The sequence below is a fragment of the Mus caroli genome, chromosome 17 (genome assembly GCF_900094665.2).
Source record: "Mus caroli chromosome 17, CAROLI_EIJ_v1.1, whole genome shotgun sequence".
Taxonomy (NCBI): domain Eukaryota; kingdom Metazoa; phylum Chordata; class Mammalia; order Rodentia; family Muridae; genus Mus; species Mus caroli.
Window position 1 is genome coordinate 76,314,919 of NC_034586.1, and position 23,697 is coordinate 76,338,615.

Consider the following 23,697-nt stretch of genomic DNA (forward strand, 5'->3'; position numbering starts at 1 on the left):
GTGCTGATCCGGCTGGATGAGGCCTGTAGCCCTAGGACTCTATTTTTAAAGATTGATAATTTCTTTTAATAAATTAATAAAGCACATGTGCAAGTTATGAATGTATATGAAATTAATTGTTCTTTTTGTTATTTCATTTTCTTTTTTTTCTTGAATATTTTCTTTATTTACATTTCAAATGTAAAGACCCTTTTCTGGTCTCCTCTCCGAAAAAACACCCTCCTCTCTCCCCTTTCTGTTTCTATTTTGTGGAATAGTTTGAAGAGTATTGGTATTAGGTCTTCTCTGAAGGTCTGATATAATTATGCATTAAACCTATCTGGTCCTGGGCTTTTTTTAGTTGGGAGACTTTAAATGGCTGCTTCTATTTCTTTAGGGGTTATGGGACTGTTTAGATGGTTTATCTGATCCTGATTTAACTTTGGTACCTGGTATCTATCTAGAAAATTGTCCATTTCATCCAGATTTTCCAGTTTTGTTGAGTACAGGCTTTTGTAGCAGGATCTGATGATTTTTTAAATTTCCTCCGTTTCTGTTGTTATGTCTCCCTTTTCCTTTTTAATTTTGTTAATTTCAATCCTGGATCTGTGCCGTCTGGTTAGTCTGGCTATGGGTTTATCTATCTTGTTGATTTTCTCAAAGAACCAGCTCCTGGTTTCATTGATTCTTTATATAGATCTTTTTGTTTCTACCTGGTTGGTTTCAGCTGAGTTTAATTATGTCCTGCTGTCTACTCCTCTTGGATGTATTTGCTTCTTTTTGTTCTAGAGCTTGTGGGTGTGCTGCTAAGATGCTAGTGTATGCTCTCTCCAGTTTCTTTTTTGAGGTACTCAGAGCTATGAGTTATCCTCTTAGCACTGCTTTCACCATGTCCCATAAGTTTGGGCATTGTGCCTTCATTTTTATTAAATTCTAAAAAGTCTTTATTTCTTCCTTGACCAGATTATCATTGAGTAGAGTACTGTTCAGCTTCCATGTGTATGTGTGCTTTCTGTTGTTTTCGTTGCTATTAAAGAGCAGCCTTAGTCCGTAGTGATCTGATAGGAGGCATGGGATTATTTCAATCTTCTTGTATGTGTAGAGGCCTGTTTTGTGAACAATTATAGGTCAATTTTGGAGAAGGTACTGTGAGTTGCTGAGAAGATGATATATTCTTTTGTTTTAGGATGAAATGTTCTATAGATATCTGTTAAATACCTTTGGTTCAAAACCTCTATTAGTTTCACTGTGTCTCTGTTTAGTATCTGCTTCCATGATCTGTCCATTGGTGAAAGTGGTGTGTTGAAGTCTCCCACTATTATTGTGTGAGGTACAATGTGTACTTTGAGCTTTCGTAATGTTTCTTTTATGAATGTGAGTGCCCTTGCATTTGGAACATAGATGTTCAAAATTGAGAGTTCTTCTTGGTAGACTTTTCCTTTGATGAGTATGAAATGTTCTTATCTTTTTTGATAACTTCTGGCTGCAAGTCAATTTTACTTAATATTAGAATTGCTACTCCAGCTTGTTTCTTGGAAGCATTTGCCTGGAAAATTTTTTCCCAGCCTTTTACTTTGAGGTGATGTCTGTCTTTGTCACTGAAGTATGTTTCCTGTATGCAGCAAAATGCTGGGTCCTATTTACACATCCAGTCTGTTCGTTTACATCTTTTTATTGTGGAATTGAGTCCATTGATGTTAAGAGATATTAAGTAAAAAAGTGACTGTTGGCTTCCTGTTATTTTTGTAGTTAGAAGGTGGAATTATGTTTGTATGCCTATCTCTTTTTGGGTTTGTTGAAAGATTATTTTCTTGCTTTTTCTAGGTGGCAGTTTCCCTCGTGTTGGAGTTTTCTGTTATCCTTTGTAGGGCTGGATTTCTAGAAAAATATTGTGTAAATTTGTTTTTTTCATGGAATATCTTGGTTCCTACATCTATGTTAATTGAGAGTTTTGCTGGGTATAGTAGCCTGGGCTGACATTTTTGTTCTCTTAGGGTCTGTATGACATCTGCCCAGGATCTTCTGGCTTTCATAGTCTCTGTTGAGAAGTCTGGTGTAATTCTGATAGGTCTGCCTTTATATGTTACTTGACCTTTTTCCTTTACTGCTTTTAATATTCTTTTTGTTTTGTCCATTTGGTGTTTTGACTATTATGTGATGGGAGGAATTTCTTTTCTGGTTAAGCCTATTTGGAGTTCTGTAGGCTTCTTGTATGTTCATGGACATCTCTTTCTTTAGGTTTGGAAAGCTTTCTTCTATAATTTTGTTGAAGATATTTACTGGCCCTTAAAGATGGAAATCTTCACACTCTTCTATCTGTATTATCCTTAGGTTTGGTCTTCTCATTGTTTCCTGGATTTCCTGGATGTTTTGGGTTAGGAGCTTTTTGCATTTTCTTTGACTGTTATGGCAATGTTTTCTATGCTATCTTCTGTACCTGAGATTCTCTCTTCTATCTCTAGTAATATATTGATGATGTTTGCATCTATGACTCCTGACTTCTTTGCTAGGTTTTCTATCTCCAGGGTTGTCTCCCTTTGCCATTTCTTTATCATTTCTATTTCCATCTTTAGATCCTGGATGGTTTTGTTCAATTCCTTCACCTGTTTGGGTGTGTTTTCCTGTAATTCTTTAAGGGATTTTTGTGTTTCCTTTTTAAGCACTTCAAGCTGTTTACCTGTGTACTCCTGTATTTCTTTACGGAAGTTATTTATGTCCTTCTTAAAATCCTCTATCATCATCATGAGATGTGATTTTAAATCTGAATCTTGCTTTTCCGGTGTGTTGGGGTATCTAGGACTTGCTGCGGTGGGAGTACTGGGTTCTGATGATGCTGGTAGTCTTGGTTTCTGTTGTTTATGTTCTTTCACTTACCCTTTGCCATGTGGTTCTCTCTCGTGTTAGCTGGTCTTGCTATCTCTGACTGGTGATTGTCCCTCCTGTGGGTCTGTGAACCTTTGATCTTAGGTATATCAGCACTCCTTGGAGATTAGTTCTGTCTGGGCAGGATTTGGGAGTAGAGAGCTGTGTCACTGGGTTAGCTCCGGGGCACTGAATGGCTCTGGAAGGATTCTCTCCCTGGCTGTTTCAACATTCCTGTGTCCTGTGGGCTCCTGGTAGATTCCTCTTTGGCAAGTTATTGGAACAAAATTTGTGGTCGTATCTGTGAACTTAGAAGTGACAGCACTCCTTGGAGACTAGCTCTCTCCAGGTGGGATTTGGGCATGGAGGGCTGTGGGACATCCTCAGCTCTGGCACACTGATGGAGACTAGAAGGCTCGTGTCCAGACATCAGTTTTATATTTACATTTTTGATACAGTGTAACTGTGAGGAAGAAATTTGATTGTTTCCTAAAGAAAATGAACAGTGCTAGCCTCGCTTTCTCATGCACACACAAGCCCCAAGTTTCCATTTACAGATGGCTCTGTGCTGGCCCTTCCCCCTGTCCTATTCCCCTTTCTGTTTATGCTTGTATTGACAAACACGGTTTGCTCCTGGCCTTACTCTCTGCCAGTGAATGTACATTTAAAAAAAAAAAAAAAGATTTCATTGGTAAAATACACGAAAACCTCAACCCCCAAACTCAATGCTTGTGCATGTAAAGTGCATTCGGCTTCGTTTCCCCCAGCACCACGCTTCATTGCTATTTTTTACCTTCTCAGCACTTTACTGATCCTGCCTGTGATGCTTTGAAAATGCCCAGCGAGTGGCACTATTAGGAGCTGTGGGGGTGGGCTTGAGATCTTTATCCTAGCTGCCTGGAAGAAAGTAGCCTTCTCTGTCTGCCTTCAGAACAAGACATAAAACTCTCAGCTCCTCCAGTCCCATGCCTGTCTGGATGCTGCCATGGTTCCCACCATGATGATAATGGACTGAACTTCTGAACCTGTAAGCCAGCCCCAAGTATGTTGCCTTTTATAAGAGCTGCCTTGGTCATGGTGTTTCTTTATAGCAATGGAGCCCTAACAAAGACACTGTCAGAAACCCCACCATAGAACATAAGGTTCATGCGAAAATGGCAACAAGCAACTTTTCTTTTCTTTTTTTGACAGGGTCTTGTAGGTTTCTGAGGCTGGACTAGAAACTGCTATGTGGCACAGGTTGGCCATGAACTCACAATCTTCCTATCTCAGTCCCCTGAGTTCTGGGGCTCCAGGGACGCATCACTACTCCTGGCTGAACTCTCGGAGCAGCAGGCAGCAATGGCAACAGCACAGCCGGAGAGACAAGCGCCACATTCTAAATGCTTACAGGGAACAACCTATAGGGTTCTGGAGAAAATGTAAATTCCGAGATTGCCTTCCCGCAAGGATGGGGACACTCACGGTGCATCTGACTTCGACACACACTTAAAGAACTTGTAAGCAGCAGCTTAGTTACTATATCCAAATTAAAGTCTGTAACAGTAGTGTACATTTACAACGTCAGGAACTATCACATAAATATTTTTAAACAGTTCATGATGTAAAGAAATACAAAACAATGCCTCACCTATGGACTCGATCTGGAAATCGAAGGTGAGTTCTGATGACAATTTCCTGCTGGATTTCAACCTTCCTTGGAGATTCACTATTTTTATACAACCTAGAGGAAAACCAGAAGTCACTCACGAGTAAGAGAAGAGCAATCTTTTCAGCAGACACCCACAAACAGAGACTTACAATCCAAGCACACAAGGATGGTGTCTCTCTCCAGCTGGGTCACATGAGTGACGTTTGTCTGCGGGGCATCTACAACACACACAAAAAAATACAGTTGGATAGTTACATAAATCTACAATACTTACGATATATTTTTTCTTAAACAACAACAAACAAAGGAACTGTGGGCTGCTGCATTTGGAGTGGGTGGACATCTCTTGCTGAGCTGCACTGGGATGCTCGTGTTCTGACGCTGATGTGGACAATGGGTACAGCAGAGCCGGCCCTTCAGTTAGACTGCTAATGAGCATGATATTTACATTTACAGTTGAAACGAGGAGTCCTGTCTTGTAAGTTACAGTTCTGGCCATCTTAAACTCAGACCATCTGGGCTGTGCTTTGAACATCACCAGATGTAAGTAAGTGTTGGCTCATGTGATCAGTGTGGATTAAATCAAAGAACTGAAGAGTTAAAAAATTACTTTTTAACTATATGTAAGTTAAAAATTTGAAGCATTTTTTTTCAGAAACTCATGTGTCTGTGGGATGTATATGTATATGGTGCATGTGTGTTATGCTTGCTTTGGCTCTGTGTGGGCCAGAGGTCAACTTTGGGTGTCTTCCATCATTTTCCCATTTTTTTGAAACAGGGTCTCTCACTGAACCTGAAACTTTCTGGCCAACCAGTCCCCATAGCTGCCCTGACTGTTCCTCAACACCCAGGTCAGATGCACAACATGTGGGCACCAGGGAGCCAAACTCGAGTCTCCACGCTTGCATGGCGGCAGGGTACCCACTGAGCCATCCCCAAGACTGAATTATCTTAAGGAACACTGGCACCTGGCTAATAATCTCTCGAGTTAGAGTGTAAGAGATCTGGGGTAATAGAAGTTAAAAGCCCAAATCATCCCCTATATCTTATCTCCTGACCTCAGAGAGAGATTTCTGTATTTATGGAAATCCTTCAATAAGCCATGTGAAGTTTCTTGGAAGGAGCTGTTTTAAGGTCTGGTCAGGAAATGAGGCCTTTCTTTTAACAATTAGAGTGTGTTTAAAATTATACTTCAGAGAACTAAGGCACTGTTGAGATGGACTGACAGCAAGCTACTTCTCATCCAGCAACCTTTTCCTGTTAAGTCAGATGAAGCTGGGAAGCAGGTGTGTCAAGCCGTCTCACCAGGCAGACAGTGAATGATAATGTGAGAGACTTTGGGAAAGCCACAGAGAAGCCTCGTACCACTGCAAAGAACTTGCCTTCAACAGTGTCTGTGAGGACGCCTGCTCAGGTTCAGTGTGCTGTGATACCCCGGCTTCCAATGTGTGGTGAATGCGTCTGTCATCTTTTGAGGAGGAAGATATGCTTCTCTCTTCTGTGCCCTGTCCCTCTTCCTCCTCCTCAGCCCCATCCCCAGCCACTTCTCTGACAGGTGTCACTCTTCAGGCCAGGCTGGCTTGTAACTTATGTAGCTTGGGCTGGTCTTAACTTCCAACAATTTCCTGCTCCCACCTCCTGAGTGCTGGGTTACACTTGTGAGCCATTGTGCCTTTGCTTACTCTTTTTGTTATTAATAGTTTCATAGACTTCCCACAAACTCATGCCTAACATGCCTTGCTAGAAAACAGTTTCACATTTCCCATATGAAGTGTGCATTCTCTACTGCATAACAAAACATCCCTTAGGTGTCCGTGTGTGTATATTCAAGTATATGAGTGTGTTGTGTGGGAGGTCTCATGTAGTCCAGGCTGGCCTCGAACTCACTATGTAGCTCAGATTGGTCTCGAACTCCTGATCTTCCTGCCTCCACTTCCGAAGTGCTGGGATTACAGGTACGTACCACCACACTTGGCTCTACAGTATTTTTAAAGAGAAAAACGTAAAAGGAGCTTTTCACCATCAATAGGTTGTTTAAAAACTAAAGATAAGATATTGGAAGCTCATGTTTTTTAAGTGTGAGAGTTCAATCTGATCTATTTACCACAAAACTAAAGTTTTCTTTCTATTATTTTGCTACAGTACAATACAAGTTTCAAGCTAAAATCAAATTTCTGTAAGAAAACTATATGGACCCAACACTTATAAGGTAATTAGGGTTAGTTGCTATAAAGGAAGTGTCTGTTCACTAACTTGACAACATACATTTAATATTTGAGAAATAAATTATATAAGAACCATTTTCACAAGTTCTCACAAATACTTCAGAAATAGTAATTAAGTATCTTAACTTTAAATCACTTAAGTTTCATTAGCAATATCAAGTGCAAGAGCACAGCTACAGGAGACACCCGCACTCACAGTCTACTGTGGCTTCCCTCTGAAGGCATCTTTCCTATCAGTCTGAGATTTGTGTACACATGAATTGAAAGAAGATTACTATTTATGTGTTATAGGTGTTTATCTGCATATATGTCTGTATGCCTGTACACCACTTCCCTGCCTGGTACTTGAGGAAGCCGTGAGAGTCCCTGGAACTGGAGTTACAGTGAGCTGCCATATGAGTGCCATGAATAGAACTCAGGTCCTCTGGACAGCAGCCAGTTCTCTTAACCACTGAGCCATCTCTCCACTCTAACACATATGCTCTTAAAGTATGGTGACCACCTTTTCAGCATCATTGACTGCGGGCGGACCAAAGGAAACACTCAGGATCCAGAGCCTAGGAGTGCTCTGACGTAAGCTCACATTTGGGAAGCACTGGCCTGCACTAACTGCTCAATCAATGACCATTTATATTGACATCCTTACTAAAGTGACAGAGATTAAAGTGATAAAATTAACTGGTGATACAGACAGGGCAACTGGAGTTAAAAAATAAGGAAAAAATTAAATCTATACCACTTAAAATTATATATAAATGCTTGAAAATACCAATGTTATGAAATGTCTATTTTTTAAAAAAATTAAAACAAGGTCCTTGTGAAGTAGCCAAGGCTAGCCCAGAAATCCCATCTTTCTGACTCAGCCTCTGAAGTGGTGGGGTTGTTGGTGTGTGCACCCCGTCAGACTTGCCCCGGCAGCTGTAAGTGCTCACTAGCACGCGTTTCAGAAAGACTTGCCCTTATGTAAATAGCAGCGCCAAGCAACTGGCCTCTGAAACTCTAAAACTAAGTGCGAAAGAGACGGGCAGCACTATCAAAATGTTAACAATATTTGCTCATGTGCTAAACGATTCCGTGGTTTGGGAGAGCCATGACTCAGTTGGTCATATTAATACAGCTATTTCCAAGTAAAATTACCAGGAATGAGTGTGATTTCGTATTTGAGGGAGGAAGAGAGAGCTTGGGGTTGAACTTCTGACACACACACTCTCTCTGTACGCACGTGTGCTCTTTAATATTTTATTTTTAATTATGCATATATGTGTGGAACCCTGTATAAATGAACGTAGGTTCCCTTGGAGGCCGAAGAAAGTACTGGATCCCTTGGAATTGGAGTTACACGCAGTTGTGAGCTGTCTCACATGGGTGATAGGGAGCACACTGCAAGAGCAGTGTGTGTTCCTCTGGGCTGTGCCATCTCTGCAGCCCCACACACTGGGTTTTGTGCACTAAATATGCATTCTACTACCCAGCCACACCAGCAGCCTACAGAAGCAACCAGAGCTTACTTAGACATGTTGTGGCCTTTGAAATAAACAGCTACCTAAAGTGTGTAACTTTGAGTAATACAATCCTCAAAATCAAAAGACCACGCTGGTAGCTCCTTATTTTATGGCAAGGCACGTTTTCCTATGAGAGGCATTTAATAAATATGTACAGTTATGGTCTGGATCTAAAATGTCTTCAATAGGCTCATGTCTTTTAAATGCATTTACTTGTATGTGTGCATGAGAGTTACAGTGTGGTGGTGTGGAGGCCAGGGACAACTTGCAGGAGTCAGTGTTCTGCTATGTGGGGCTCTGGGACAAAACTCTGGCTATCAGGCTGGGCAGCAAGCACTTTCACTCACTGAGCATTCTTGCTGGCCCCTCATGTTTCATTCTTGCTCCCAGCTGGTTGGTGGTGCTATTCTGAGAAGCTGTGGGAGCCTTAGGAAGCAAGAGACTCCCTGATGGAAGTTCATCAATGGTAATGGCTTGGCACCTACTTCATGTCTGGTCTGACTTGGCCTCAATGGGGGCTCATCTCGTGCTCCCAATACTGGGAACTGCTCTGTTCCAGGAGGCCTTCTCTGCCTTGGTGTCTGACAGCGTTTGAAACCATGAGACAAAATGCAAATCAGCCATGATAGTGGGAAACTCTAGCAGCTACATCTTACCCATATGCTGTCCTCATTCCTAAAGCTCGAGAATGAGCCGGTTCTCGGTTTTTGATACTTCCTGCCACATCACTTAAGACTGCTTTTCTTGCTCGGACACATAGAACACACACTGCTTTTACATCAACCTCTGGCATTGTTGTTAACAATTGCATAGTAATCACAAACCTGACTCTGTAAACCACGACGAGGTAGAATTTGGATTGACCGTCTCAAACCGAACCACTTGGTTGAAGTCTCGCCCTCTGCTGACGCCAACACAGACCAGAGGGTGCTCCTGCTCAGGGACCACCAGCATCTCAAACATCCGGAGTGGGCACGGCATGGGAAACTCTATGTGCTGGAGAGAGACAGATACGCTGAGCAGAGGGACTAAGGTCACACTGCCCAAGGGGAGCAGCAGCGAGGTCTGAGCCTCCCCAGATGCAGGAGAGGCTTCTGCTCTCAAGACTGCTTCTTGCTCCAGGAACTTAGAGCTGTGCAGGTAAATCTGAAGTTCAAAGTATCTTTATTAATGTTACATTAAAATGACACAGTTTTTGTATTTTAGTGCTTGGAAGGAATCTTGCTAGCCTTGTCTCTTGAGAGCTAGACAATGAAGTCCAGGAGCTGAGTGCCGGGCCGGGCCTGTGTGATCCAGCTCCTGTGGCAGTCCCTGGTCTCCCATCTCAGTTCTTCAGTTCCAGTTACCCGCTTTCCTTTCCAGACGAGCCAACATGGAGGACAGACAAACAACACCCACCAGCACACACTGCAGCCAACATGGAGGACAGGCAGCGACATCCACCAGCACACACTGCCTCTTTTAAACATGAATACAACACCCTAAAGAAATCTGCCTCCTAGCTCAAGTCACTTCATCAGCATAGGAACTCTGATGCAATGACACTTTTTTTTTTTTATATAACTTTAAATTATTTTTCATGTTGCTATAAAAAAACCAAAACAAATACATTCTCAGTTTGGAGATCTGGAAATAGAAAACACGAACTTCCTCTTTTTTCTTTCTTTTCTCCCTTCGTCTCTGTCATTTCCTTTGCCCCCTTCCCCCATAATAAGACTTTCTCACGTAAAAAAAAAAAAAAAAGAAAAGAAGAGAAGAGAAGAGAAAAGAAAAGATGAACTTCATTAATAGCCAGGAACAAAACACCAGAATGGCTGAGGTGGAGTGGTATGAGAGCCAAGCAAGGGATGGTGGGAACAGACATCACAACAGCCACTCTGGTTCACTTCGCTGCCAGTAATGTTGAACACATGACTCCACCATACCTGAGTTAATCTACAGGACAAGGGTGGGCACTCACAGGAGGCTACATCAAAGTGAGAAGAACTCAGAAACATCCAACTGGCTGTCAGCAGCCACAGGGATAAAACACAGAACACACAAAACATAAAACAAGAGCAAGGAAAGGGAACAAACAAGCTACGCAGCCACTGAACACAACGCTGCACGTGAGCAGACTACACTGAACCTACTTTCTGATCCTACTTCTTACTGTTACCAGAAGATGAACTGTCACACTTAGGGACACACCCACCCACACACATGTGAAGTGGAAAGATAAAAAACTGGTCCCAGATCCAAGAGTGGTGGTACTCAGGAACTCACCTTTAATCTGGGCCACACCTTCCGCTGGAACGTGTAAGTTGTCACAGTAAATCCCCTCAATGTGGAGAGAGACATTCTATAAGTCCTGTGACTCTAGAGAGCCCTAAGACAGATGGCTAGAGGTGCTAGGAATTGAACATGGGTCCCCTGGAAGAATAACTAGTGCTCCTAACCACTGATCTATTTCTTCAGACCCTAACCTACCATATTTTTCTAAAAAATTTAAATTTTAATTATGTGCCTGAGGAGGCAGAGGTGTTGGATTCCATGGAGCTCCTTAATGGCTGAGCCATCTTCAGCCCAACGTTTCATATTCATGATCAGGCAATTTAAAGAACTTAAAGAATCTTCCAGATGAAGTTAAGATCAATGAAGTAGGCAGAATGATATTTCTGGGTCTTTTCTCTTTCTTTTTTCTTTTCTTTCTTTCTTTCTTTCTTTCTTTCTTTCTTTCTTTCTTTCTTTCTTTCTTTCTTTCTTTCTTCTTTCTTTCTTTCTTTCTTTCTTTCTTTCTTTCTTTCTTTCTTTCTTTCTTTCTTTCTTTCTTTCTTCTTAGCATGTAAGAAGTCAACAGGTTTTGTCTCCGTGTGCATTTGGCTTCCTCTAATGATTAGGCTGAGTGCAAATGTCACAGCAGCATGGGCTCCTGATTTAGAGAGTGGCCCTCACATGTGACTTACTCTAGCAAACAGCACTGAGCTTTCTTTAGAGTAAGAACATAGGTGCTGGAGAGATCTTTAATTTAATCTTGTTTATGATAAAAAAAAATGTGGCCTAATGATGCAAACACTGTCCAACATGCCACCAAGAGGATGAAAGGATATAGAAAGCAAAGGAATATATTTGAATGCACCTAATAAGCAGTCACACTATAGAAGCGCCAAGAAAGCTAAATAAATTCAAATCCACAAACAAAATGAACAGTGCACAGAAGTCATGAAGCACAAAGAGCAAGGAACATTCAAGAATGTCAGGAAAGGGGCATGAGACCCTCCTGGAGGAGAGCGGGGTGTGCACTGACTCCTGCTGCAGAAAGCTGGCCATAGGCCTCAGCAATCAGTCAGGCCAGGCTCTCCAGTGCTGTCCACTTAGGAAAGAGAAGCCACAGAGGGCTAACCTGTGGCTTACTGCATCTAGGAGCACACATTCCCTCCTGCATGTGTTATGTGTGTGTTGTGTGTGTGTGTTGTGTGTGTGGGTGGTGACTCTCCCAGTGCTGGGGGCAGACACAGTTGCATATGGCTGTGTCCTGCTTTTCCTTGCCAGGGGGAGGGGAAGTGGTAATTCACACTCAGGGCCTCAAGCTTGAACAGCAAGCATCTTCCTCGCTGAGCCACAGCCCAGACATCCTGCACACTGTAACATTAAACGACCTGCAGAGATTATTCACGCTAAAGCTTAACTATCCTTTCAATGTGTGTGGCTAACTGACATCACAGATTTATAGAGGTCAAGAATGGAGGGAACAGTAAGGGTGGAGCTCAAGTAGAATAAGGAAGAAAGGCAGGAGGAGACTGGAAAACTCAACTGTATAGATATTCACGCGCCACCAGGGAAAGGCATACTTTTCACACTAGGCAAGATAGAGGAGAAGCTGAGAAAAAATGGATTTTGCCATAAGTAGGCTGCATTCCACAAGGCATCATCAACAAGGCTACTTTCCTTCAGGCTTTGGAGTAAAGCATTTTTGTGTAGTGATTTTTTTTTTTTTGAGCTGGGGTCTCGTGTACTCTAGATCCCTTTGCCTTGTTCCCCTCAAGTGCTAGGATTGCAGGGATGCAAAATCAGACCTAGATCCTCCTTGAAAGATCCTAGAGAAGATTCAACAAAACCCAGTCTCCCGAAGGTCACGGGAACGCCAGGGAGCTCGCTCCAGTCCCTCACCACCATCCCTGGGTTCTTTCAGAACCTCCATGCAGCCACCGCATAACTTCCAGTCTACACACACTTGAGAGTTAGCGGAAATAAGAGAAGAGCAAGTCTAACAAAGGGTTTGTACTACAGATGTCATGAATACTTACCTTAATTAACATAAATTTCTGCATTGGCTCAACCCACTCTAATAGAACAATGCTGGTCTGAAGCGCCCCGCACAGGTACTTATGGCCCGTGTAAGGATTTCTCACTGAAAAGGCAAAAAGGAAACGTCAGCCTTCCTAGAACATAAATCCGTACAATAACAGTTCTTATGGCCCAAAAACAGACTACAAAAAGTCAAATGCAGGCTGCCATGTCTTAATAATCTGGTATTATAGTCAATGAGAAAGACTGCTTCAGGAAATAGTGAGAGTGTCCCAGCACTTAAAGGCTTTTGTTTAATCCCAGCACTTGGGAGGCAGAGGCAGGCGGATTTCTAAGTTCGAGGCCAGCCTGGTCTACAGAGTGAGTTCCAGGACAGGCAGGGCTACACAGAGAAACCCTGTCTCAAAAAGCCAAAAAAAAAGCTTTTGTTTACATGCACGAATGAGACTGCTGGTCACTATCAGGGGTCATGTGTACAGCGGCACCCGAGGCCGCACCATCCTGAAGGAAAGGGCCAAGGTGACTGGTGAGAAGTTGTCAAATGATGCTGTGCAAACTCAGGTGGTTACAGTGCTTTTCACAGCAATGTACAGAAGCTATATTTTTGGCTTCTGAAAATAAAGTATTTGCTTATCTCTTTTTTTTATTATATCCCTTTCATAACACTAGAAAATATTACAGGCACTAGTAAGATTTTATAATACAACTTGCAAATAATAAAATTGAACTGCCTCAAGTGTTTGAACTTTTCTTACATTTAAGATCTAATGTAAATACATAGGAGTAAGGAGGTTTCTGAAAACCATGGAAAGGACGATGACAAAATCCCCTAACTTCACCTGGGTTTTAAAGAGCTATGAGGCAGAGGGACATAGAGGGACAATGCTACCCGGGCAAAGCCAACAGAGAAGCCCAGATCGTAAAGTGGGCCCAAGGAAGAAGAAAGTCCTGATCCTCACACAGGGCCAAGTACTTGGTTAGCTGCCACTCACGGCAGCAAGTCCGCAGCAGCCCTGTGACCCGTCTGTCCCAGCCAGCTGCTTTGATTTTTGCTGAGCTTTCCACCCAGCCTCAGTCTCTGATGTCATCTTCTTCTTGGCTCTGCACTGCTCCTGTCGAGCTTGGCTTGCTCTTGTGATACAGTGAACATGGTTCACGTCCACATTAGTCTTCATCTACCAACCTGTATGTTCAGATGGACGCACCATCTCTCTGCTGCCTGCATCCAGCTAAGGTGAGTGTCGGTACTCAGCTTACACGGCTGCGATTCATTGAGATTCATTCCCTGCATAGTTATGTCACCCTGCTCAGTGTCTTCTCCAGTTACTCACAGGGAATCCTCGGCAGGCCCAGCCCAGGTGCCCTCCCTTCTCAGCTGCCGCCCGTGTTTAGCGTGCTTCCCACAGACCTGCAGGGTACCCGGTGTGCTGGCTTCCCTCTGACAACAGCAGGGAACACTGTGGGCTTTTTGTTGTTGTTAGGTGTAAACAGAAAACGAGTTGTTATAAAGGTGGGAGAGCAATATACTCGAGAGGTCTGTGCACAGGGACACTGCTATCATCATAACCTTAAGGCATGGACATGGCGTGCTTATTTCCTGTGATGAAAGTTACCCCACTGTCTCTCTCCATTTATCAGAGCCATCAACTATCCTCCTATAGACCGTGAGCCTTGAGGGGCTCCTTACACTCGGCCACGCAGGAAAGCCACACGGCATTGGAGTCTACTTACCCACACAGCACTTCTGGCACCACTTGGTTTCAGGAATCTTTGCTGATACAGCAAATTTCCTAAATGTAAATGGAGAAGAATATAATAAGACACAGGCAAGCAAAGTGCTCACCACAAAGATGCTGCCACAGGCCATTGGGGAAAGCATGAGGTAAACATGAGTGCTGTTAAGTCCACATTAAAGTAGAAATAAGGAGGATGGTGAAATGGTTCAATGGTAAAGAGAGGTATTTACTACCAAGTCTGATGGGAGACACACACACACACACACACACACACACACACACAAATATTTAAAAAGTTAAAATATATTGGATTCCTTTGTTAGGTCCCCATCAATTCCAAATGGATTAGATTTTTAGTTAAAAACAAAACAAAACAATGAAGTTTTTTGAATTCAGAAGAATACAACCGTAGGATTTTTTTTTAAATGCAGAGCCAATAAACTATATATATGATAAATATACTATATACACATATATACACATATGTGTATATAGTATATATATGCTATATGTAGTTTATTATATAATATATATCTTATATATAATATAATAAACTACAAGTATACACATAAGTATATACATAATAAACTACACATATACACAGAAGTAGCTGCAGTCTTCATGGCACACCCCTAGTGTGTCAGGTTACAGACAGACAGCATTCAGTGAGCTGCATCAGTAACTCTGCTTTACTAGAGGAACAGTGACAGAAGTGGGGAGAGACTGGAAGCTGGGAGAGGGTCTTCCCACACATGTGATGGCTTCAGCTGTGTGAAAAGCTGCCTTGTTGGCTGCTGCTCAGCAATTAAGAACATGTACTCGCTTCCAGAGGATCTGAGTTCCAATCCTAGCACCCATGTCAGATCCATCACAGCTACCTGTAACTCTAGCGCCACAGGATCTGACGCCCTCTTCTGGCCTCTGCAGCTACCTGCACTCAGGTGCATATACCCACACAGGCACACACACAACACTCATAAATGAAAATCAATCCTAAAAGAAAAAAATTTCAAGTTGTCTTGTTACTGTGGCCACTGACAGGACCTTTTCTTGCCTCCCAACTCTAACCTCTACCTCAGAAACCTCAGTATTGGTGAGTTCCATTACTGCCAAATGTGCTCTCAGGATTTGTGTCCACGCTTGTGTGTAGACACAAATGAACAAAAAATCTTCAAATGCTATAAACGTAGCAGTTAACAACAGATCTTCAGGTCCCTGAAAGCTAGGGGTTTTCGGCATTGGCTCTACAGCCTATCCTGAGAAGGAAGGAAGACTGGCTGCATTCTCATCTGACTTCACAGGCTGCTTGGTCAGCAGATGAGGACCACTAATACAACAAATGTGAGAGCTCAGTATGATTAAAAATGCCCAAAGTATAAAAGCAAAACTCCTCCCCTCTTGTTATCTCCCTATGCAAAACAACATTAATTCCACAAATCAGTTTGATTTTCTAGGCTTAGAAACTGTGCTTTGAAAAAATTCACTTTATGTAAGTTGACAAAGCATGTTAAGAGCAAAGGCAGTATATCTAATGTATAATTACATGAAAAATTAGTTTTATTTTTGCAGAAAAGACAGAAACAAAAGTTGAGGTAGAAAATGTTTATGTAATCAGAAAACAGATTAAAACAATTCTAGGACAAAAATATGATGAATAAGGTCCTGTTAGAATACATTAGGCAACTTTTAATGAAAACTTTCTATCAGCCCAAACCCTCACCGGTGGTCTCTTGACTAAGTGCTTGTGTAGGCATGCGACCTCTAGGGACAGACGCACTGTACCTGGGCAGTATTCGGTCAGGGAGCTTGTGTGCTGGGATGGCTACAGGGAGCTTCTGCATCTGTCTTGCATAATCAAAAAGCCCTGGTAAGTTATGGGAGTAAAGCTGAGAGGCTTTGCCTGTGAAGAGATAAGCAGCGCATGAGAGCAGTCACCAGCAACAAGGTGCACTAGGATGACAGAAGCAAGACTTACCCGAGACTGACAGCAGGCAGTTGTTCATCACATATAGCCACGTACACCTGCGGGGGAACAGCTGACAAAAATACACAAAGTTACAGAAGGAACAGCTATATAAAGAAGTACACAGGAACTATGTAAGCTGAATGTCCAGAGGCCAGCCCACAACTACATCAATAGAAGTACACTTCCAACATAGTCTGTAATGAAGAGCCATATAACCCCAAAGAGAATAAAAGCATTTTAAATAACATGCATCCCTTTATTTTGCTCCTGGGGTTAAACGACTAACTCTTTCCTATGCACTCTTCTTGAAATGCACTTATCAAGTACATGCAGATATATAATGTAGAACAAAAAGGAACATGGTGTAGAAGAACAAGAGACACTGACAGCTAGGTCTGCACAGGAGAAAGGCTGAGTGAGAGGGACCATGACGAAGACTTGCAAACTGCAAAAGCTGAGTTGAGAGGAAATGTAAGAACCCATCTGTCCATGCAGTGTGTGAGAAATGGGGAACAGCTTAGGAAGCCTGATGTTTGAGTATTAGGGCAAAGGAAAACCAATCAATGTACTTTAAAGACAGACAACAGCAGGTCTGATGGAGACGTTTCACCTACAAACACCAGTGCTCAGCAGAGTGGCTCCAGGGCCAGCAGCCTCAGCAGCACCCGGGTCAGTGTTAGAAATGCCAGTTCCCAGACCTTACTCACACCCGGCAAAGCAGTTCTGAATGTGGGCCAAACTCTGCACCTAACCACTGGCTGGCAACTCTATCCTCATGTAACAAGCTTGTTTGCTGGGCCTGCTCTGCTAATTCCTATGGGTCTTTCCAAGATGGACTGGGATGAGGGTAGGGAATAGGAAGAATGGAGAGATGATGAAACAGTTGAGACTCTAAGGAGACTACTTTATTAACACACCGAGTCATAACAAAATGTAATAATAGAAGAGAGAAACAAAGAAACATCTTTATCAATAAGATTCAAATAAACAAAAGAAAGTAGAGGCTTTCTTATTTGGGATGTACATTCATGAAACACTAAAATCCCTTTTGTCCCTCTTTGTGAAGTTAGACCCTGAACCTATAGCCAACTATGTCTTAAATTCAGGTTTTACTCACATCTCTTCTTTATGCTTTTCATTAAAGAGCTGTAACCAAAGTGGGGGTTTACTGACTGCCTTGAGGACACAAGGCAGGATGGGCTATGACTTCTAGAGGACAGCAGCAGGAGGCTGGCTATTTCATCAGTGTTGATCTGGGTAATTTTTACACAAGCACAAACTTAGTACTTTTTTAGTGTCAAACCCAGGACTGTGTTTTGTAATTGTCAATGAACTCATATAGAGTGCCAGGAAAAAGCACAAAGCCTTTCATAATGGTCAGCACAGGGCAATGGCTGGCATTTATGGCTTGAAAAATACTAAAGGTTTTCTAGATCATCAATGCTTCCTTTAGTGAGTGAGCTAGGTTCTAGATAAAATATTCAGTTTTATAAAAGAACACAGCAGTTAAGAAGGGTACATTCAATATTTTGCCTAGATCTCTACTTTCCTGAATACTATGTGACTTCAGTTAGCTTACTTTTGTATTTTTTATGGTCTTCTTCTTATTTTTAATAAAATATATAACTTTAATATTGTATTCTTATCTGGAAGATGGAGTATGTAGGGCTGAGGAGGTGGCTCAGTGGTTAGGAGCGCTGGCTTCTCTTGAGGAGGCTTGGGCAGGATTCTTAACTCCCACACGGGGACTCAGAACCACCTGTACCTCCAGTTAGGGACCCAACATCCTTCCCTGGCCTCTGTGGGCACCGGGCACCCATAGAGCAGATACACACACAGCAAAGACACCCATACTTATATAATAGTTTTGAGGGTATAGTTCAGTGGTCAGTCCCTGCCTAGGATGTACCTTAGGTCACGACCCCTCAAAAAAGAAAAAAATATTATAAGTAGCATGTACCTCTCAGAGACTTTTGAAGAGAGGAAACAATGTGTGTAAGCACCGTGTTTGGCCCAGCATCTCTTTTTTTGGCAGCACTGAGGTTTGAACCCAAGGCCCTGAACATGCTAGGCAAGAGCTCTACCAGTGAAGGCCCTGACTTCACATTAGCTTTACATGGATCTTCATTATTATCAACAGCACTACTACAAGTTCTGCATATTGTTTACTGCTCCTGTGTCCAAAATGTTTCCATCTCTGTATTTTTTCTTCTTAAATATATTTGCTGTCATACTGTGTGTGTGTATGTGTGTGTGTGTATATGTGTGTGTGTGTGTGTGTGTGTGTGTGTGTGGTGCATGTATATGGTACACATCCCATGGAAGTCAGAAGACAAGACAACTTCGTTTGTTAAGTCAGTTCTCTCCTTTCACCCCTATGAGGGTTTCAGGGATTGACCATGGATGGTAGTGGCAACAATCCTTTTATTTAAATTATTTAACAAATGTTATGTTTAGGAGAATCAGCTTGCATGCGTGTATGCATGCCACTTGCAAGCCCAGTGCCTGGGGAGGCCAGAAGACGGCACTGTTTTCCATGGAACTGGAATTACAGATGATTGTGAGCCACCATGACTGTGCTTGGAACCAATCCCAGGCCCTCTGCAACATCAGCAAGTGCTCTTATCCCAAGCCTTGCACCTTTAAAAAAGTATCTTATTAATTAATGTGTTATGTTTTTGTGTGTCATGTGTCTGAATAAGTGTATGTGCATGTATAAGCGTGGGCATTTGGTTGTGTGCACAGAAGCCGGAAGAGATCCCTTGGGGCTGGAATCACAGGTTATTTGAGAGGTTTCTGTGGGTGTGCAGATCTGGACTCTAGTGTTCACAACTGTGTAGCAACTGCTCTTAACCACTGAGCCCTCTGTATGAACTTGACACATCTTCACCCTTTGAGTACAGTCTCATCATCTCCCACTATTCCACAAACATATATTTCTAAAACAGTTCTGACCATCAGCTGGGTATAGAAAGCTCTGGGGTTTGGCAGTCTATTGTTACTATTCTAGACTCCAAACTGTTCAATCACTGTTCTCCAGATGCCACACAATTTCACAGCTCCATCCTCATCCCTCTTGTCCGCTGTCACTTAAGGTCCATCCCAACATACTGTTTACACCTCTCACAGGAGGTTCTGCTTGGAGGACAAAAGGGTCAAGAAAACCCACAAATCTCTGAGCTTGCCAGAGAAACCTACCAGTCCCTGAACTTCAAAACCAGGTCACATAAACCCCCCAATCCAAGGACCCCCTGGGAATCCCACTCCCACCCTCGAATCCTATATAAGCCGTGTCTTCTGTTCAGTTCCCTGCTCTCTCTCTTCTGGGTTTTCTCCTCACAACAAATCTCTTGGGTGAGGTTTGCTGTGCTGTGGTCTTCCTTGGCTCCTGATTGCTAGGATGCCTCTCTGAGCAGACCTTTCGCTGGGGAAAACCTCCCTTTACCACAGCAGAGCTGTGACATTTCTGTAGAGGAGCCTTTCCTTTGGGAGCCGCAACACTTGCCTCTGTGGCCTACATTCCACACTCAACTTTAGAGAGCGACCAAGTGTGAGTGCTGCAGTCTTTCACTATAATGTAAGCTTCCTAAGGGTAGGAAAGGAGACTGTGGCCTTCTTCAGTGTGTAGCAAATGGATGCTCCGTGGATATTTTACAAAAAAAAAAAGAAGCGCCAATCATAACTGAAATTTATTTCTAATATCTACTTAAACAACAAGAGAGAAATATAGATAATAGCCTACCTGTTCCATTGATGTTTCATGAAGTTCATTGAGATTAAGGGTATAAATGCCTTCTTCAGCGCCAAATATCAAGTACTGGTCTGAAATAACAGAGATTTTATTAATTGACTTCAATAAACAAGATACTTTAAAGGTTTACACCAACTAAAATTCAATAATGTGTTACCCTTGAAAAAGATTGTGATTTTTAAAGTTTTACTACAAAGTGGAATTAGACCCTCATAACCTAAGTTATACACAAATGTTATTCTCAGAGCACTGAGGAGGCAGTGCCCGGGAGGCTGGAGGAGTGGGCTGCTAGACTCACTGCCAGAGTCTGCAGGGACTTTTTCTAAAGTCCTCTAAAGAGAGGATCATGCAAGTAACACAACATGAAAGCTAAGAACGAACTCAAATTAAAATTTGTTTTTACATCTGTGGTGATCTGAATTAGAATGGTTTCCATAGGCTCCGATATTTCAATGCGTCACCGGGGTGAGGATGTTTGAAGGGATTAGAAGGATTAGGAGGTGTGGCCGTGTTGAAGGAAGCACACCACTGGAGAGCTAGACTACGAGGACTAAGAGACTCTCTCCTGGCCTGTAGATCAGGATGCAGTTCTCAGCGACTGCTCCAGTGCCCTGCCTGCTGACATGCTCCTCACCGTGGTAACGATCTAAACTTCTGAAACTGTAAGTAAGCCTCTAATTAGGTGCTTTCTTTTATAAGAATTGTTGTGGTCATAGTGTCTCTTCACAGCAATAGAATGGTGACTCAGAGTCTACTATATTTTTGGCCATTACTTTAAGCACTAACATCATTAAAACACAGGATCTAGGACTTGAAAGGCAGAGGAACAAATTAAATGAAATAGGTGGTGAGGACGGAGGTCACAGGAGAGGCCCTGGGTTTGATCCAGCACCACACAAACTAGACATGATGGCACAGGCGTGTCATCACAACACTTGGGAGGTCCACAGCACAAGTGGACCAGAAGTTCGTGATCGTAAGTGACCAGATAGGAGGTTGGAGCCAGCTTGGGCTAAAGAGTTGGTTTAAAACAAACCCAAACCCACCCAACCAGACTGGGACCTGATCACTGTTCAGTTCCCAGCACCCACATGGTAGCTAACCTGCCTGTAGCTCCAGTCCCAAGGATCCAACATCCTCACACATACATGCAAGCAAAACCACCAATGCACATAAAAATATATAAAAAATTATAAAAAAAACAAACCAAAAACCCCTGGGTATCTGTGAGGCTACTTCTAGGCGATAAGAGAAATGTAGTGAGCATTTTATCTGATTGCTTTTAAGATATAAAAAGGAATCCATCTTGATCTCTAGCTGAGCTACAGTATGCTAAGAGTAACTTAGAACGTAGGAGAACTCGTAAGCTGTGCAGGGTTGTTTCAGGTTTGGTGCTGGTTGCTCTGGTTTAGGTTGGTGAGGACTGGTGCTGGCGTAAGGCCCGTGGTCAGACAGCAGTGGGTTTAAACCAAAGTGCTTGAGCATCAGCTGCCTGTGGAGCAGTGAATCTCAGTGTCAAATCAAAGTACGGAACTTGGACTTTTAGAAGAATACATACATGTGTGTCTTCTTATGCACACCCACGTAAGCATGTGTGGCGAGGACTCTATGGGTGTGTCACACAGCTAAAGGGAGCTGCTGGGAGGAGGTGTGCACAGAGAACACCAGGCCCTTGCTCAGCTCCGAATTACTCTGAATACGACCCCTTTACAGCTTAGAGCTCTTCTAAAACAGTCAATAGGCACTGGATATCTAGTGGCCAAGTCTTTCAGTCATGAATGTGAGGGTAAGCACACTGGGCAGTAGTAGAGGAACCATTTCTGCAGAAAGTAAGGGAGGCCTGACACCATGACTGTCAGGCAATTCCAATGAGCAGCTAACTGCTACATCAAACTACAAGGAGAGTATAGATAAATATATTTACCTTAAATTTACAGAAAATAGCAAAACTCTTTTTTTTTATATTTATTTATTTATTATATGTAAGTACACTGTAGCTTCTTCAGACACACCAGAAGAGGGAGTCAGATCTCATTACAGATGGTTGTGAGCCACCATGTGGTTGCTGGGATTTGAACTCTGGACCTTCAGAAGAGCAGTCGGGTGCTCTTACCCACTGAGCCATCTCACCAGCCCACAGCAAAACTCTTAGAGAAAGACAGGAAGAAAATGAGTCAAATGAAATTCAGAGCTTCACTGAAGGGCAGCTAGAAACCAGGGAACTGGGGCTGGAGAGATGGCTCAGCAATTAAGAGCTCCATTTCCTTCAATAAAATATGTTTAAAAATACTGTCGCTGCTCTTCCAGTGGCCCTGCATTCAGTTCCCAGCACCCAAACAGTAGCTTACATCTGTCTATAACTCCAGTTCTAGGGGGTCCGACACCCCCACACAGAACAATAAGCAAAACACCAACAAACATGAAAAAACAAAACAAAACAAAACCCCAGAAGGCACTGAAGTGATACCTCTCGTGTCTGGATTTATCCAAGATGTGGCACAGTGGATTTTCAAGGGACATCCATTAAAAACCTTTGAAAAACACGCTCCCATCTGAAAAAATAAGGACTGGTCAACACAACAGTGACAGACAACGGTCCCTAACATAACATGGAAGGCTTAACTATATGGGAGACCCGAGGGTACACTAAAATTAAGATCACTTCAAATTTACAGAGATAAATGTGTCAGATAGTCAGCCAACTAGCTTTTTCTGGACACTCAAAATAAACTTTTTGATAGTCACACACAAAGTTTCCTGGTACAACAATAATTTTTCAAGAGAGAAAAAAATCTCATATTTCCTATGTCATTTCACAATAAATAATTCAATCCTAATAATCAATTCTGTGTAATAAATATCTTGCCCATAAGGATCAGCACCCTCTATCAAAACAACATGATGTTCTTAGGTAAGAAGAAAATAATCTCCACAAAGGAAACGTCTGCTGTTATGATAAAAATGCCATCTTTGAGGCCAGGCTTGCTTTAATTCTAGCACTTGGGAGGCAGAGGCAGGCAGGTCTTTGTTGTTAGTTGAGGCCAGCCTACAGTCTACAGAAGGAGTTCTAGGACAGTCAGGGCTACACAGAGAGACCCTCTCTCAAAAACAAACAGCAAGACAACCCCCCAAAACAAATCAACAACAACCACCACAAACCAAAGACCGAAACAACAAAAACCCACCACGTCTACCAAAAACCCTCAGCAACAACAAAAAATCATCTCGACTTTCATACTGTAAACTGAAAAAATGCAGGGTTGATTTAAAATCCACACATACTTCAAAATCAAAATATACAGACTCTTTAAAAAAAGGAGCAATCTGAGGATAGGTAGACGGCTCAGCAAGCAAAGGCACTTAAGGCACTTAAGGCACAAAGGCACTTAAGTGCGACCTGAGTTTTATTCTTACATCCCACATGGTGGGAGAAGACTCATTCCAAAAAGTGGTTCTATGACTACCATAAATGTGCTGTGACAGAAGTGTAAACACACACACACACACGTGCACGCGCAAACATGCACAAATATACACACAGAGAAACACACATACACAGAGAAACACACATGCATACACACACACAGAGAACACACACACACAGAGAAACACACATGCACACATACACACAGAGAACACACACACACAGAGAAATACACATGCACACATACACACAGAGAACACACACACACAGAGAAACACACATGCACACATACACACAGAGAACACACACACACA

At 42.5% G+C, this 23,697-nt stretch overlaps 1 protein-coding gene across 3 annotated transcripts in view; it reads right to left on the reverse strand.

Annotated features, from left to right (window-relative positions):
* Window positions 1–23,697, reverse strand: part of Map4k3 (mitogen-activated protein kinase kinase kinase kinase 3) — a 156,240-nt gene that overhangs the window by 15,578 nt on the left and 116,965 nt on the right. For all 3 annotated transcript variants that reach the window (XM_021186158.2, XM_021186159.2, XM_021186160.2), the window contains 9 exons: window positions 22,427–22,511; window positions 19,951–20,030; window positions 16,218–16,278; window positions 16,025–16,142; window positions 14,238–14,296; window positions 12,506–12,609; window positions 9,044–9,215; window positions 4,642–4,710; window positions 4,472–4,564 (listed from right to left, as the gene is read on the reverse strand). In XM_021186158.2, coding sequence (XP_021041817.1) covers window positions 4,472–4,564; window positions 4,642–4,710; window positions 9,044–9,215; window positions 12,506–12,609; window positions 14,238–14,296; window positions 16,025–16,142; window positions 16,218–16,278; window positions 19,951–20,030; window positions 22,427–22,511 — 841 coding nt within the window. The remainder of the gene's footprint in view (window positions 1–4,471; window positions 4,565–4,641; window positions 4,711–9,043; window positions 9,216–12,505; window positions 12,610–14,237; window positions 14,297–16,024; window positions 16,143–16,217; window positions 16,279–19,950; window positions 20,031–22,426; window positions 22,512–23,697) is intronic.